Here is an 18,537-nt window from a genome sequence, read left to right on the forward strand (position 1 = left end):
CCAGCTTTAGAGGCACTCAGCTGAAGGTTAAATGAGCAGACTACTCTTCACTCCAGTGAGCAGCTTCACTCTGCAAGGAAGCGTAGTGGAGAGGAGAGGCTTGCCTCACCTATAGGATACCATCATGGCTTTACAGTGTGCCAATATAAAGAGAGAAATCATCATTTAATGATCTAATCGACAGCATTCGGCATCAGAAGAAAGGAGAAAGCAGACACATGAGTAGAAATCAGTGTGTTTATTTAGTGTCTTAATAATTTAAGAGTGATGAAAAGTGGGTTGGGTGCTCCTCTGGCGGTCGGCGTGCGGTGCTGCACCACACTGACCTCAAACGGTATCTGCTGTCATGATCTAAAGCCCAGCCGTGCTCTTCGTCTTAGGACACAGAGATAAACTACAAATTATAACGATCCTGGTCTGCCTTCGCTGCCCTGTTCAATCCATCGACCGGAAGGCGTCAGTCTGAGGCACACGTAGCTTAATAAGTCGAGGCGTCACTCCTGAGTGGCCTCTTGGACAGAAATTAGCAGCTCACATTAGATTTGTATAAATATAAGGAGACTGCAGCCTGTACAAGCTTAATGCACTATCAGCAAAAACTAAGGCAGACTAGGTGTAAGATTCATATGCTCACATTAGATCTTGCCTACACAGATCACAGATGGCTGTGCTCTGACGCTAGTTATACTCTCATTATCCGGTCTGTGTACCAGTCCCATAGGCATGACAGAGGTTAATCTCTTCTAGCACTGTTGGTCCCTCTGTGGAAGTCACTTTCTATGAGATGAGACTGAAGCAGTTAAGTGCGTCTGCTCTGGTTCTGTTACTGATTTGGGCTACGGCGCTGTAGATCCCTCCTGTTTCTCTTTGTGGACTCGCAGAATGGCTTCACATACAAACTGGAACTGACACTGAAACACACAACATACAGAGTGATTATTAGTTATTGGAAAACAGATGTCTTTTTAAAGGGAAATGCAAGCTGTCAATAAATCTCTTTAAAAGAAGAAACCAGCAATGAACTAATTACACTGACATGCATTGTCTGTGTAGTCAAAGCCTGATAAAACTTATTCCTGTGACTCATTGGTATCCAAAACTATTAAAAATCCATCAATAAGCAACACCCGTAAACTTGGGTCACATGTTCCTGCACTAGAACTGATTTTGAGTCGATCCATCGTTCACCATCGTGCTGCCGTAAATACTCACCAGCAGACAAAATGTGTATTAATCTGCGGCTAAAAATAGTCCCCAACAAATGCACATTGTAATCCTGTTTAAATAACATTTAATAAAAACTACAATGCCCAGGAAATTACTGGGGCTTTTTTAAAATGAAACTATATATTTGTGACCCACTTTTAAAGAAGTTTTATGCCTTCAGTAAGAACAAAAGGGGCTGAGTGCCACAGACAGGCTGGCTGGAGAGTATTGAGAGACAGACATATCATGGGACTCGTTGACATTAAGAAAAAATACAGAATAGGGTGTGCCAGTGGACTAGGGATTAAGGCGCCGACCATGAACCGCAACATCCCTGGTTCACGTCCGGCTGGACGCATTTCATTCCCCATCTCTCTTTCCCCTCATTTCCTGTCATCCCTCCACTGTCCGCTGTTTATTAAAAGTATAAAATGCTTCCGAACATAATAACAAAAAAAAGGGAACATCCCATGCCATCTTTAGCATGAAAGGATGTCCTCTGACTGCGCATGTTTTCCATGACTGGGACACAAACATATGAGGGAAACCTGAGGAAGTGTTCCATCAGCATAAAAACATCAAAGAGAAGAAGCCCGAGGGACCAGATCTCCTTTCAAAATAGGGGTGACAGTGGTAGCAGCAGTGGCCTAGAAGCAGGCTTCTGATTGGAGGGCTGCCATACTCCCAGCACCACCTCCTCTCAAGGCAACGAGTAATACTTTCCTCTCCCTCGATAACTACCACTGAGGTGCCACAAAGCAAAGACTTTCAACCTCAGCCTGCCTGCTCATCAGCCATCAGTGTGACTCTGTGGCAAACAAACTATGAATAAATGAAGGAACCCACAGATGTCAAAAACAGTGACGTTAGTAATTCTGTTCACAGTGAGTCTCCTCTCCCTTCTGAAAAGTCCTGTGGATTTTTACATGATATTTTCAGGGAACTTTGTGTGATTCATTTTTCCAATCTTCAAGAAAGCAAATCACTTTCCTTCAATTCTATTAAACACATTTCTGGAAGTGCTAACTGATTACAGTGTGCCTAATAAAAGATTAAAAAACAAATTGGTGAATTTGTACATGCTTTTAAAAAGCTCTTACTGAATAATTGAACCAAGAGTAGGTATGAGTCGATGATATTAGACAAAAAATGAAAACGTAAAAAAAAAAAAAAAACAGGAAAAGAGATTAAAACAATCCTGCCCTGTTTCAAACCTTTAAGCTGAGGGAAACAGCTAAAATAAGGTGCAAAGTACACACATTTTAGTCAAAAGATGGATGGAAAAAATCAGCTGCATCTTGTAATAATTAAAAGCTTGTCTCAATATATTACGGTAAAAAGTATCATTTAACAAATACAAGCAGAGTTTTTTTAGTATAAAGCCTTGTTCTGTTTCTCTGTACCGTGGTCTGAACCATCATGGCTCGCTGATCTCTCAGTGTTTTGACAATGTCCAACGGGAACACCGGCCGACCCTGATCCAACAGAGTCAGAGCCGTTTCCATGGTGATCAGAACACCTGTCCGTCCAATCCCAGCGCTGAAAGAGTAATTCAAAACAAACAAAGCATTAAGTGTACAGTAGAAGGGAGTACAGTAGGTGCAAGCAGTGTTCAATTAGTGTGTGTGTGTGTGTGTGTGTGTTACCTGCAGTGTACCATTAGTGGCTCTTCACCTCTCCTTCTCTCCCTGACTGAGCTGATGAACAACAGGAAGTCTGAAGGGTCATCGGGTACACCGTGGTCCGGCCACGCAACATACTGCAGGTGTGTGACTGCACGTTCCTCACCCAGCTAAGCATGTACACACACACACACACACACACACACACACACACACACACACACACACACACACACACACACACACACACACACACACACACACACACACACACACACACACACACACACAACACAAAGGAAAATTAAAGTTGGATAACCTGTATTTAAAATGATAAACATGTAACATTTGGGAAATAAATCACCCACATGAGACGTACTGCGGGCTTACACACACTGACATTATTCAGTAAACAAAAACCGCAGAGGGTGTAGTGGAAAAACAGAGCAGGTGAGCAGGGCAAAACTGCACGTGACCCGTAGTTGACACTGAGATTAGCAAATACAGAGCAACACAGTGAGATGAAATCAGAAAAAAACAGGCGGAGTTGGAGAGAGAGAATAGAGGAAAAGACCAGAGCTGGAAAAAAAAAAAAAAGAAGGCGGGGAAGAGAATGGCTGAGTTTAGAGTTATGGGCATGTGGCCTGTGACTCCATGCAGGGATTAACTCGCTCCGCCAGAGGAACAGATGGGCCCACACAGCAGTATTTGTGTATGCATGTGTGTGCGTTCATACTTCATGCCTCCTTGAGCATTATCTGTTTATTCACCTGCTTGCCATGGAAGTTAATGCGGAAAACAGCTCATTTGATCTGATTATCTACCATAGAAAGTGTTTTAGACTCCACCACATAAAGTTCTCTGTAACAAAACAAATCAACACCTGCGTACCACAACATTTGTCAATACACACAAATGCACTTGCTCACCTACGCGCACACACACACCTATCCACCCACACGGAAGCGACTGTATGTTAGTTAGTTTGCCAGGAAAGGCTATTTCCTGTGGCGAGCTCTGTTATGTGGCATATGGCACAGACATGGCACATGCCACTGTAAACATACAAACAAAAAAAGCTCTGTGTTGTGTCACTGTGGTCATGCTTTGCTCATGGTTCACGCGGTTATGAAAGCAGGTGTTACCTCTAACGCCCTGCTGTGAGGTTGCTACTGTACCTGCGTGTGAGTCAGAGTGAACTGCCGCGTCACATACGCCAGGTTACACTCCTCCGAGTGACACTTCACCCGCATGTGTCCGTAATCCTTCGCTTCCGGCGGATGCGGCCAGTACTGGTGGCACTTGGTCTGCAAAGTGTATGACATCACCAACAAATTATATTACTTCTGACATGAGTCATCAGTCAGGATACAATTTACTACTTCTGCTACATCGGCTGCGCTCTGCTCTCTTGAAATCAAACTCATATTCAACAGCGTGGTTTGTTCCACCCGGCAGCCTGAGGAACAAAGGCAATTCATCAGGAGCAGGATGTGAACTGATTGTCAATTTGTGTGTGTGTGTGTATGTGTGTGTGTGGTGTAGTGTGTGTGTATGTGAAGATGTGTGTGTGTGTGATCCTCAAGTAGAGAGAAAGCCAGGGCACTTGACGAATATCAGGAAAATTATCAATTAATGAGAGCATCTGGTTACCAAGCAACAGGCAAACTGAGACAGAGACAGCTTCATTCAATGAGACCTTGATATCTCGCTGCCTCTGTCTGGATGTGTCTTCATCCTCAAATTATTTATCTTGTTAGCATCCGGCTCACACTTTACATTTAGCCATTCTCTACACTGTGAAACCCTGTAATTACTCACAACTGTGTCAATTGATTATTTTTGTCAGTAAACATCACCGCCAATCCTCTCTAATTACATTAATCACATATCAAATAAAACATGAAACAGCATGTAATTATCTGCTAGAAGTGCTGCTGCTGCAGTAATCACTGTGTTAATACATCGCTGATATTGAGCTGTGTGATTTCAAGTGTTTCCGCGGCTGTTTACTCATGTTCATTCCTGGATAAATGTGGATAAATGTTTACATTATGAACGTGTAGAAATATGTATACCCGTCCCCTCTCTGTCAGAGTTGTAAGCATGATGATCGTGTGTGACTGTTGCTCCCAAACAGTCTTCCAAAAGTGAGTGCAGGTCTGCGGCAACGGACCCTGAGCTGCAATGTAACGTAAACACAAACCAGACACTGGGGGCGCCACCTAAGAAACAGACAAACACACACACACACAAACACACACACAGAGGATGAGTTTACATTAAATGTCAGACAGGGACAAGACACACAGATCCATATCAAGGATGCGCACCGTGATGTGGCTGGCGTTGATGTAGTCCTCCTGGCCCTGGAGCACCACTCTGGTAGCATCATCTAGAAAGGAGAGTAGGACAGCAGCGTGTGAGGGTCATAACAGGGCTGTCGATGTACAGCAGGCTTAGCCCAATTAAATTTCACGAGGTGCCACAGCGGTGAGTACCAGATCAAGGTTAGACATGGTAGCACAGAGCTTGGGGGGGCACTACAGGCAGTCAGAATAAGCAGCACTTACAAGGTAAAACATCCTTATATCGATTTAAGTCCATGTTCTCAGGGAGCCGAGCGCAGTTTAGCGTCAGGCCGGGCTTCCTCCTGTATAAATTCTAGAAATTACAAGCATACAAACACACACATGCGCATGAACACCCACGGCAACGTACACAAACAAAAACTACATTCCAGGCCAGTCACGGCATCCTTGTTTTAGATTGTCAGCAGTCCAAGTGAAGATTAGAGGCAACATCTGTCCCAAAAGCAGCATTTAAAAGACTCATTATGATGCCGCATTTAACTCAGTGGGACTAAATCCTGCTTTAAATAAAGACAAATTCGTGCATTTGGGTGTAATGCTGTATAAATACACTTTTAAATGCCCATCCACTGTTAAGCTTCCACCTGCATTCTTAAATACCTCAAAGTGGAAGCAGAGTGTGCCAGACTGTATTCCTCTCTCCAGCTGTCTCATTGATTCCTCAAGTGTCGTGACCCGCTCCGAATGGCCAGGTGACTGCGGCTTGTCTCCCTGTGATTGGCTGGTGAGCGTGAGGGCAGGAGGTAACTGCAGCAGGGGTGCCACCCGGCCAGGACCTGGAACACAAGGACGTTCAAGGATATGATGCATATTCACAGTGATATGCCACAGTACACATTTGGATCACATGCTGTTTCAGCGCTTTTATCTCTGTTACACACACACACACACACACACACACAAACCTTTACGTTTGATGAGCAGCGCCAACTCTCTGGAGTGCGACTCCCTACTGGCTCGTATGAACATGACAACCTGGTCGTGAGTATGTTCAGAAATGTCTCGACCGTTGATGAGCACCACCAGGTCTCCCTCCAGGAGTTTCGGTTCACATCGACCTGCCTACAAACAATTCATCATTTCGTCATTTAAAGCCTCACTCATCAACCCATGAGTCAGTACCATACTTATATTTCATCATCAAAGTTATTTTGACTCAACATGGAGTCATAACACAAACACATGAGAGTTTGTTCTTACTGGAGAGTCAGGTTTAACATGGGATATGGCTAGAGGCATCTTCTGGTCCACCCCACCCTAGGAGGAGTTGAGAAATCACATAAATGGAGCAACAGTGGGGGAGTGACAAAACAAGCATATTGTGTGTAAATAAAAAAATGAATAAAACCTTTGTCTGTGTGGTATGTGTAAGAGACACAGAGAGAACGTAAAAGAGACTCACTTTAACATTGAAGCCAAACTTGCCCTCATGGTCTGGGGCAATGCGTATTAGCAGCAGGTCACCGTCGCCGGGGGCACCCTGCACACACGCAAGTACTCACAATGAAGGCACACAAACACATACTGTGCACGAAAGCACATCCACACACTAACACATTTAATTATGATAACTGACCTTGTTGTGGTAGAGTGAGTTGTTGTCACCGTCCTCCTCTCCTATACTGTCATCAGCTTGCAACAAAATCTCATCTGGCCCTCGGCTGTACGTGCCGGAGAGGCTGAAAAAGATGAATTAAATTTTTCATTTTTTTATTTTTCATCCTAACTGTAGGTCAAAAAGATGACTCGCACATCATGTGATCATAATATAATTCTGCCTACTGTCATATCATAATTGTTTCTCCCCCTTTGGTTAACATGAATGCTCTGACAACACATGTTAGGGCTGAATGATTGGGAAAAATATTTCATTGTGATTTTTTTTTTCAACCAATATTGTGATTGTGATAAAAAAGAAACCACAATAAGTTTGTACAAATAATCACAAATTTGTCAACCTTCAATTTTTCCACACATCAAAATATTATTCTTTCTCAAATAGACCATCTTTGGCCGAGTGAAACTAGTACAGAGAGCAGCATGCAAAATGCTTATTAACAAGACAACAGCCCAGAGTTTCTTTTAGTAGATTGGCCAACTCATGAAATTAACATAATAAGTTACGTCTCAGACAATTTGGTGACAACAGTTGACATATAAGTTTTTTTAACTTATATGTCTTACACCTTAAAATGTGGCTCTATCACTTCGAAAATTGCCCCAAATGTCAACATAAAAATAATCTAACACACATCATGTCAGCAAATCCCACTGAATTGAGAGAAAAGAGCCTAAGATGTAGAGATAGACACCATTTTCTGTTCTAACTGATACTGACTGATGTGGCGAGGCGTCTCCCTCGCTGTCCTTGCTGCTGCTGACGGAGGCCCTGTATGTGTAGAAGACATCCTCCCCCTCTGACATGTCCTTCAGATCATTGCTCAGTTCCATGGAGGATGGGCGAGGTTTACGGATGCCGTGGCGAACTCGTGGACTTCGCCTGCCAGAGAGACAAAACAGCAGTCGGTTAGATTCTGCTCAGGTGAGTTTAAGGTTTTGTGAAATGACTGAACACAGTCCGAGATCAAGAAAGGTAGAGTGACGTTGGATTTATGTCTGAATGCAGCTGACGACAAAACATGTAGCAGCTCAGTACAGCTGGCGCGGATGCTGCGGGTCGTACCAGTTGGGGGTGGTTGGGGGGGATCTGGAGGGCAGACTCTTAGTCTCGAGATGCTCTGATGAAATTGATCTCCGCAGGACTGGGTTCCACACCATCCCTCCCACTACACGCTGGCACACCGGACCACTGCAAATTATGAAGAAAAAACAAGATAAATATGGAAAAGTTCAGTACTCATAACAAGAATGTATGAATATATATAAACAAGCACAGGCTCACCTTTCAGTTTTACTGTGTCCCAGGCCCAGGTGCTGCGTTATCAGCTTTCTGTAGGACTGAACTGTGCTGTTGTTGTGTCTAGGGCTCCTGGCAGTCCGGCTGGAACTGAAGAAGGAGTGATGATCCACACAGGACCTCCACAGGTTCTTGCAGGTCTTGGGGCAAGGTAGAAGGAGAGACACCACACAGTCCTGGGTCTCCCCCTGCAACAGAGCGAGTTTACATTCTTTGTACTGTTTTGTTTTGTAATGCTGATGTTCGTTGTAGCGCCAACATTTGAGGTTACATCATCGCTGTTGTGCAACTTAAGCTGCTCAGGATGCAGTTGTTGCCGGAAATACAATAAAACTGCCTGAGCTCACATTAATTACAAATGATTTATTGCTCGCCACACATAAAAAAACACAGAGAAAACCTGCAGAAAGTGTGGATACAAAACTTTAAATCAATACAATATTCACATCATGCTGAGATGTTTTTGTTGAAAAATATGTCATAAATTGTGCATAAATTCTTATGTCACACAAAGAAAATTAGACTTTTTATATTTTACCTATAATTATATCACAGCTGAACCAAAAGACTATCAGAAAAAGTTGAGCAAGTTGTGCAAACTTTCAATAACTTTAAGAGCCAAGAGTGTAGACCAATTAAACCAAAGATCTGTGCAGAGCCTCTTGAAACTATTAAGGACAAATAAAAAGGTAAAAAGGGACTCACATGTTTACGTTTCAGATGTATAAGGAAACGTTTCCTCTTAAATGAAATCTTGATGATGTTCCCCCTGCATGGGAAGAACATAATTGGTTGAAGACTTAGAAAATATAGAAACAAATGATCTAATTAGTGGGATCAACACTCACCAGGGGAAGAAACTGGAACAAATCATATTACAGAATATTGCAACACCACTTGATGCCAAACCCACCATCAGAGGGGCATTGTTGGTGTCCTGAGAAAGAAAGGCAGGAAATGACAAAAGGTGTCATACATGAAAGGAATAAAAAGGATACAGAGGAAGTTAAACTGGAGCAGGAAATTGTACATTTAATTGTAGCAACTACAATACCATGGCAGCATGTAGCTCCACTCCATACAACTCCAGCGTGCGCGCTGTGTTGAGGAAACAAAGCTCTGCCTCACTCTGCTTCAGGCCCCTGGGAACACACACACGCACAGCCGCAGAGAGTCATGTACAAAAACAAGAACCAACTGCAGAAGTGTTTTTGAATGGCAAATAGGTAGGATGATCTGCGTTACTTGTGCTGTGGATGCAAATCCTCCACTTTAGACAGGAAATCTTCATCCTGTTCAGGGATGAAGTGGCACTTCGACAGGTAACCAGGGAGTCGGGACGGACAGTGATCCCCCAGCTCCGCTACAGGCGATAGAAAGAGACACTGAGTATCACACATGCACATATACTGATATCTGGGGGTTCTGTAATGGAGCTGCTGCTTATTGAGAGCATCCTCAACAGGAATAATTACACACACAAGTTATTATTAAGTCATTAATCATTTGTTTCTCTAGGAAGAGATGAGAAGCTGACTTACACTGCACAGCATAAGAGGCCAGTACTACAGCTGCACTCAGCGGGCACTGCAGCCTGCAATTATACTCCATAATTACAAACTGTAACAGATATACACAAACTGTGCACAAGTAGATGGGTGGTTGTGTTTGGGCTAGCGTGTGTGTGTGTTTGTGTATGAACTAACCGTCCATCTCTAATGTCACTCCTGATCTGGAGGAAGTACAGGTGCCTGCAGGGACGAGACAAAAGGAACTTTACCACCCCACGCCTGTACTGTCTATGTACTGCAGAAATCTCTCTCTTTGTTAAGTGGTTTAACAAATTGGTATTTTCTCACGCTCATGCACAGTATCACAAAAGAAGAATTTCTTTTCTTTTTTGGCCTGAGTGAGCCAAACATTAAATAAATGTAAAAATGTCTTAAAATTCAATAGGTAAAAACTTCATTTTTATTCATAACAGCTGCATAAATGACTTTCTGTGACATGTAGTTTCTCCATATTAATAACTACTTACATATGACCTCTACAAAAACACACAAAGAGGAAAAGCACGTATACTCACCTTGTCTGCTCATGCTGAAGAGAGTTGGGATCAGACATGAAGAACCGCACTCTGAAGTTCAGATAAAAGGGAGATGCAAGACCTGCAGGGAAATTTCATCATGTCACAAATGGCACATACTTTATGGTTGAAAGTAAACCTCAAACTATCAAAACATATTTTAAACAAAAGATTAAAACATGTATTTGACAAGTGAAGTCAAGGTAAAGACAACAAATTCCCTGGAGCCAGAACAGATCACATACCTTTTATCTGCTTCTTCAAGGGTTTCTCCGGCTCCAACCATCTCTGAGAGAAAGAGATGCATATTATTGTATATTTATTGCTAATCATGTCTACTGCTTTGGCAATATAGGCTTCTAATCTGTCATGCCAATAAAGCTTATTTGAATTTGAAAATTATTAAGTATAATGGGTACCTGGGGCTTAAAAAAAAAAAAGCATTTATGTAAGCATAGCCTGTGGTTATCATCTTCTAAATAGCAATCAGCGAGTGCAATATATTACAATCTCGGCCCAAATGTGCAGCAGATGAACAGTGAGCTCACAGGAGAGTGTGTGTTGGCTGTGACTGAGGCAATGGCTGTGCTGGATTCTCTGATCTGCAGACTGAAGAGCTGCCTCTCTTGCAGGCCCAGGTGGTCACATACTAGGTCCAACAGAACCACACCTTCATCCTGCTTCTGAAAGATGGAAACAACAAACAACATTATTCCCAGAGCCAAGACTTTGAGTGACATTTAAGGATGGCTTATTCGTATGTGTACAGTAAATAATCTGTGAAGATATACTGTAGAAAGGGATACTTCAATATACTTCATATATTAATGGTTTTAAATCAGACAAAACCAATTAATAAAGCATTTATCCAGGTAAAAATCTGATTTATAAAAGACCATCTGCAGTGTAAAACTCTGTTGTTTAAATATTTATTGTTTTATTAATCACTCCATGGGATACCCTGCAGCTCTTTTATATTCTCTCCCCTTTTCACTTTCTGTTACCGGAAGCAAATTGTGAGCTCTTCTAATCACGAAAGGACCCTGTTTACTGTAAACTCTGATGAACAGTGCAATCTTGCATCAGGAAACATACCAATTTTTGCTGCATGGGGACATAAAACACAGCGAAAACCTAACTAAACTGGGTTTGCTTGCTTATCTTTCTCTGTAAAAAACAAAAACCTCATCAATAATCAAGAAACACAAGAGCCTTATAACGAGAGTAATGGGGAGTTTAACATTGGAATCCTGCACATTACAATCACAGCACTCTCCCTGCTCTCCCACAGTTCACATAAAGATGCTGCACAGCTGCCGTCCTAGAAACTAATATTGTGATTGCCTTACTGAATGTGTGTACGCATGTGAGCGCACGTGAATACGGCTGTCAGGCTGCTGTACGACATGATATGCTGATGATGTAAAAAGGTTCCCAAGTGTGACAAGCACTGTAAAGCTGCAGTAGGTGAGCTTGTCCTTCAAAACAAGGTCGCCGTGTTGAACAAGAGATGTGGATCGATGGGAAATAGGGAAGAATAGTTTGTCACCATATCATTCACTGACAGTACGATCATTAGCAGAGCACAGAGACAGATAGGAGCAACATATGATCTCCTCAATAACAGACAGGAAACTCTGTGTGTGCGTGTGTGTGTGCCTGTGTGTGTTACGCACGTCGACTCTGAAGGTCTCGATAGTGCCGTCCAGCAGCTGAACTAGGCAGAGCAGGTCCGGTTTTGGCATGTCTGTTACCACGGTAACTCTGCCTCCCTCTCAAGACAAACACCCTGCCCGTGGCTCGTCACCGAGAGGGGACCTGGAAACGCACACAACCACAAAAACAGTGTCAGATGTTTCCAGCCTGTTGTCTTCCAATGAAAGCACCTCCCTCAGGATGACATTGTGTGGTGAGTAATGTATGTGCTGGATGGAGCATCGGGCTGCAGTGAGTAATGCACCATGAATGCGAAGGAGTGACTGTGTGTATTTGTGTAATCCCTTATTATTTGGCCCGGGTCTGAACATGTCTCTTCCCTTTCCCTGCTGCTCTCCCTCAGCGTCTCTCCGCCTTTTCGCAGGCAGCTGAATGATAAGAATGTTAAACATTTTGAGAGCTGAGCACGCCCATCTACAGTGCTACAACAGACCGGTGTTACACCGTATTTGGTGACCCATCTGATTCTGTGACCTACAGTGTTGGAGGAAGTACTCAGATAAGTAAAGGCATCTGATAAATTAAATACATTTAACAAAATACATCATTAATATTGATGAGTCAGTGTATAAGCAGCATTTCGAGATATCAGTCACAGTCTGATTTTCTGCAAAAGTAGTACTTTTACTTCAATACTTTAAGTAAATTTAGCTTTAAATGCAGGATTTTTACTTGTAATGAAATATTTCTACATTGTCAGGCTACTTCTACTTCAGTAAAGTATCTGAGTACTTCTTCCAACACTGCAAGTCACAGAATCTGACGGGTCACCAAATACAGTGTAACACCGGCTGCTGGAAGCACAGCTGTACACAAACACACACACACACACACACACACACACACACACACACACACACACACACACACACTAATGCATGCATGCACTTAAAGCCAATAACTTTGCATGCAGGTGTATGTACGTACATGAGACCTGCCTTGGTTTCCAGGTGAACGGTTAATAGATCCAGGCTGGTCTGTGACACACTGTTTCTGAAAGGACACACAGTGTTTGAGTTAATGTTTGAACACAGTGACACACTCTGAATATGTTAAAAACAGAGCTGTTCCCAGTTTGATGACTTGTTTTCCATAATAGCCTCCTCACAGGCAGGCCTCTAATGAATTTACAAGTAAATGCAACATCTTAAAAGTGGATTAAGTATCATGTAGACTATGACTTCACTGGGTGTTTTGCATTTTTGCATCTACTTCTGATATGTTGAGGTTTGTACCCACGACAGTTTCTTACACACGCGGCCATTAAAGCTTTAGTTCTCTGAGTTTGTAATGCTTTTAACACCTACTAATCCCCTTTCTGCTACAACCTAACCTGTACAACACCCAATATAGATGTTAAAGGTCAAATCTGCAGCCTCGTCTCTACAGCTCCACCAAACGTGCACATAAGGCCTATCTCAAAGTAAAAGGCCCATATATTTCTGTTTTCCGACTGTCCCAGCCTGTCGATAAGCTCTGCTGTGTCCCTACTGTACTTTGAACCACAGCGCGAACAAGGAACCTGTTGACAACCTGGACTTTTTCTGCAGCTACACCCAAAAGGAGGAACACACACAGCACTCTGGCAAACTTTCCTTCAAGCGGTGCTCGTAACTACAACTTGCACAAGTGAATGTTTTTCTTTTTTTTCTTTTTTTTTTGGGAAAGAGAAAGAAAAGTCACTTGTACCTCAGTCGTCCCGTTTCAGAGACGGATCATATTCCTCAGACTGGCCCGCTGTGAAGAGCTCGGGACGGGGCGCGTCGGAAGAGCCAGGTAGAGTTAGGTAAATATCCGGGACAACTTTCTCATCCCTGTCTGTGCTGATTCCGCGCGGCCCCGCCCCTTCGTCGCGCGCGCGCTCCCGAGAATTTGGCTGGGAATCCGCGTTCCCGGGGGCGCGCGCGCAAAGTATTAGGAAGTACGGGATCCGTGATAGTTACAGTTTCAACCTAACAATAACAACACAGGATACGGACATTTTATTATAACTATTATATAATGAGTGGAAGTTAAAGGAAATTTAAATCATGTACCAGGATTGCAGGATTGATTAACTGCCTACCAAATTTTCTTTTATATGTATCAGACTCTTAATTATATATTAAAGAAGATCAACGGATTAATAGAAAATGTGAGGGTTTGTTGTAGAGGTAATTGACTTTTTCTTTGACTTTTTCTCTATTTTGTTATTTTTTCTCTTCTTTTGTAGTATGGTGTTGTATCCTTTTGGGGCTATTACATACTGCCTTTTTTTTTGTATGGCATCAGAGAGTTTTCTGGTCTTGCCTGGGATCTGTTTTTGTTGCAGAGCATTGACTGGGCATGTTTGTTGTAATTATTTGTGGTGTTGTAGATGTTGATGTCTGGGTTGGTGGGATTGGGGTGTTGGCAGAGGTGTTATTGTCAATATATTTTATGTTTTGTCTTATATGTCTGGTGTTAGTGGGTTCACTGTGGGAATAATAAAATATACTATGAACAAATTGAAACATATCTATGATAATGAAGGTTATTATTTACCTATTAGCAGCAGATGTGGTAGTAGTAGTATATGTAGGAGATATTTATAATTCATTAAAAATGTATTTATTATTTATTTATTCTGGATGTAGTATTTACCTTATTTAGATTATTAGTAATTTATTTAGCAATCATATCAAATTTACAGTTGTTTTATTTTATGTCATTTTGTTTTGCTTTATGAGAACTGAGGAACACTAAATGTGCCTCAAGTGATATGTAGGTAGGTATAGGACCAGCATGCATCTGGGCGGGTCTATGATTTATTTTTTATTTTTTATTTTTAACCAGAGCAAGAGAGACAACAGGCACTTTGCTTTCCTTATACCTTTTGTTTGCTTGCTTAACTGCTTCAATTGATAAATACACCTCAAGAAAACGCAAAAACATTGTTTGGACTATCAACGTCTTTTGACTGTGTATATCACATCCTCATCCTGGTGCATCAGTGGCCTTTTGAGTTCAAGTTTGATTCAGATTATGGACAAATAGCCGCTACAGTATTTTATCATACACAATGGTGGTAGCAGTGTCATAGCTTGGTATAGAAAAGCACCAGTTGCCATTTATTTATTCATTCAGAATCTAATATCAATTTTGGTTACTCTTGAGTCTCTGAAGTAATAAACAGTGGTAGTACATAGAGAGGAGCTCGACATACATTTTACACTATATTAAGAGAGCAAATATAAAGCAGATAAATGTGGTAGAAATATTATGCTGAGACATGAACAGTAATTCAAGTATCCTTAAAGGCAAGTATTAAAAGAAGGTTTGACCCTGTCTTTGTCACCAATGTGCTGTTTTTGTCTGTTTTTTATTAAAGTACAATTTGTCACAGTCAGAAAAAAATAAGACAGCTGCTCTACAATTTAACTTCCTCTGGTTTACTGTCACCATCTACAGGACAGATGAAGTACTACTGCTGTCAGTGTGAGATCAATCCACACATACTGTATGTAGGCTACTGTATAAAAATATCACATACAATATCTATCTATCTATCTATTTATCTATGTATCAATCTATCTATAATAAAATGAGCATTACACAACACTAATAAGAGACCAGACAGTGCCCTTTTGCTACATGTGCTGTAGGACTGAGGTCTATTTTTGTTGCTCATAAGAGGTCTGATCAAAATTGCTTTGACCCAACATGACCCCAGATCTCTGACTGTAAGGAGACAAGCATGAGTAAAAATACAAAAAGAAAAAAAAAAACATGACATGGCTCCAGTTCAGAGACATCACTGATTTAAAAGCTGACTGTGGTTAAAAGGGTGAAAATGAGATAATTGAGGAAAGAGACGTAGGCGATAGAGGATGAAGGGCGGTGATAATAGAGCTATTTGAGATTGAGGTCAGAGGTTGCCAGGAGCTTTAAGTGTTCTGATGACGTCCAACAGGAGATTAGTTTGAATTTTGTTCCAACTCATTTCATCCTGTTGTGTCCTGAAGCAAAGAACCGATCCTGTCCAGTGGAGTCGGCTATTCTGCTGTCCTTTGGGGTGGCTTTCCTCTCTTATATGTTTCTAACATAAAGCGCTGAGATGTATGTGTGAGTTGTGTTCAGTGTCACTTTTTGCAAAAACCAGTCTCAGCCAGTCCCCATGCCATCAGAGTGGCACGACGACGAGAGGTTTAAGACTGAGGGCGGTCGGTCAGACTAGCAGAGACCGGTTCACTTTAGGGTATCGGGGGTGGGGGAGGTTTTTTTTTCTTCCTTGCTCTCCACTGTAACAGAGAGGAACCTCCCCCTGTTGCTGACCGAGGATCAACTTTCTGCAACAGTAACGAAGATACCCTGTACCAACTCTGTCCTTAACCCAACGGCTCCAAATTTAGACGCCAGAGACACAGGGGCAAACTTGACATTATTTCAGTATCACTGACACGACACGTCCCATGTATCTGATTCACACCCTCTTACTCTGATTGCATACTGTACTCCTCTGACACGCTTTTCTTGCCATTTCCACTTTCAGATAATACTTCCTGTTAAACAATTGGGGTTATTTTATATTGTGACGTCTCTCCTTTTATCTCCTGTATGTGTGCATTTTCCTACAGCCTTAGTATTCTCTCTGTACTTACAGTTGTATGTTTTTAAATCCAATACCACAGCAGGTTGTATTTCTCCTGACAAAATCAGTCTTCCTCTCTTTTCTCGCTCTAAAAATGTTGTTTACTACTAACTGTGCCAGACTCAAAGTTCCCCCTTGCTATTTTCACTTTCATTATATAATCAGATGTTGGTATAATATATTTGTGATTATGTAATTCTGCCCCCAACAGTAAGACTTAGACTTGAGAATTGTCAGAGTGTGTCTGGAGTGCACAAACTGCTGTGATATGAAAGAAGCAGCCACTATGACTGCATGTGAAATGCTGGTTCAGTGGTTTTCATCATCTGTAAGTAACACAATGACAGAATGTATGAATGACTGTTTTAGTCATGAGTTTCATACACTGTCTTTCACCCTGCGGGACAAAATCTTATCAAATAGGGGTCCGTAGACTAATTTGTGTCAGTTTAGAGGTCCTTGACGTGAAAAAGTTTGAGAACCACTGCTAATGGGGGGTTGGTCATATATCACAACCATAAAACTGGGTCTGGGATGGTGTGGACAGGCCCTGCAGTTTATCTGATGCGCAGCTGCCACATGAGACATGAAGACAGATACAGAGATGTCATGCACTGTCATGCATTTACTCACACAGTAAAGTCAGCAAAGTCACGACCCATGAACTCTCCTTAGGTTCAAAAGGAAACTGTACTGCAAAACTCCATGTCATTAACATTATAGTGACCTTACATCCAATATGCTGGGTTTGAGTGTCAATTAAATGCCACAAAAAGTGACATAAGTATTGTCTTCTTGGCATTACAACCTTTGCTCCAACCACGAGTCAACTGAAACATTATCATGTTTTTTTTTCCTCCTGTAACAGTAGCTACAAATTGCTTAACACAGACTCGTCTTGTCACACACACACACACACCCACACATATATATACATTCAGTATTGCCACCCACTGCCAGACTTACTGGTGGTATGCAGTCCTCCCTCTAACCACCTGTGACTGGAATGTGTGAGGAGGAACCCCTGCCTGTAATACATTGGTCTACAGAAGAAACAGAAATAAAGAAAATAATAAGAATTTGTTTCCTTTGATAAGATTGTCAATTAGGTTTCCTCAACGACCGCGTGACCATAGGGCAGTATAAACTCGTGGGCACCCGGTTCCGCTTTACACAAGGGGCCATGAGATCAGTATGCTGCCTTCACATCCTATCAGGACATGCTAACATTAGCTGAAGTATTTCACTGACCCATTTGCTGTGCGTTTACCTAATCTTCACAGCACTCACAGTACATGTGCCACCTGCTCATACAGTACCAGTCAAAAGTTTTGACACACTTTCTAATTCAAGGAAATAGGGCAGTGTGTCCAAACTTTTGCCTGGAACTGTATATAAATGTCTTGCCTTACCTCGAATGTGGCAGACAATCAGAAGCTACAACGATTAATCGAGTAATTGATGAGTCACCAACTATTAAATTAATCGCCAAGTCTTTTGATAATTGGTTAATCATTTTGAGTCATTCATTTAAGAAGAAAATGTCCAAAGTTTCTGGTTCCAGCTTCTCAAATATGAATATTTTCTGGTTTCTTTAGTCATATGTGATAATAAACTAAATATCTTTGTGTTGTGAACTGTTGATCAGGACAAAATAAGACATTTGAGGAAGTCAGTTTGGGTTTTGGGAAACAGTTATCTTCATTTTTTCAACATTTTCTGACTAGTTATGGACCAAACAACTAATTGATTGATCTAGAAATGAATCAATAATGAAAGTAGGCTAATCATTTGTTGCAGCCCTATTCAAACCCATTCATTTTAGTTGATTCTGTAATTAAAACGTGACTTTTGCTTTCTGTAAGACTGACTCGCCACTGACCAAGAAGCAGACACGGATCAATTAGTTGTAATCCAGAAGGGAGTTGTAACTCAAAGTCGTCATTGCGAAATCTCCGAGGGTACCTAAACGCATCATCGCTGGTACTTTGCGTCCACTATAATACGTC

General features: G+C 41.8%; 1 protein-coding gene across 3 annotated transcripts; it reads right to left on the reverse strand.

Moving 5' to 3' along the window:
* Positions 1-223: 223 nt before the first annotated feature.
* On the reverse strand, positions 224-13,777 carry ptpn3 (protein tyrosine phosphatase non-receptor type 3). 3 transcript variants are annotated; one of them, XM_044358623.1, is made up of 27 exons: positions 13,609-13,777; positions 12,847-12,912; positions 11,880-12,021; positions 10,752-10,886; positions 10,449-10,491; positions 10,204-10,285; positions 9,824-9,868; positions 9,659-9,711; positions 9,363-9,480; positions 9,172-9,259; positions 8,966-9,054; positions 8,823-8,886; positions 8,103-8,305; positions 7,884-8,009; positions 7,539-7,700; positions 6,777-6,879; positions 6,603-6,680; positions 6,401-6,457; positions 6,106-6,262; positions 5,801-5,976; positions 5,402-5,492; positions 5,162-5,223; positions 4,907-5,053; positions 4,007-4,135; positions 2,853-2,998; positions 2,610-2,745; positions 224-911 (listed from the first exon to the last, which is right to left on the reverse strand). In XM_044358623.1, the coding sequence occupies exons 3-27, from the start codon at positions 11,946-11,948 to the stop codon at positions 837-839; spliced, it is 2,634 nt and encodes an 877-aa protein (XP_044214558.1). In that variant the 5' UTR covers positions 11,949-12,021; positions 12,847-12,912; positions 13,609-13,777; the 3' UTR covers positions 224-836. The 3 variants fall into 3 exon arrangements, with proteins under 3 accessions (XP_044214558.1, XP_044214556.1, XP_044214557.1); XM_044358621.1 differs by having other exon boundaries at positions 4,880-5,053; XM_044358622.1 differs by lacking the exon at positions 12,847-12,912 and having other exon boundaries at positions 4,880-5,053.
* Between the last annotated feature and the right edge of the window lie 4,760 nt (positions 13,778-18,537).

Source organism: Thunnus albacares, chromosome 8, assembly GCF_914725855.1.
Source record: "Thunnus albacares chromosome 8, fThuAlb1.1, whole genome shotgun sequence".
Taxonomy (NCBI): domain Eukaryota; kingdom Metazoa; phylum Chordata; class Actinopteri; order Scombriformes; family Scombridae; genus Thunnus; species Thunnus albacares.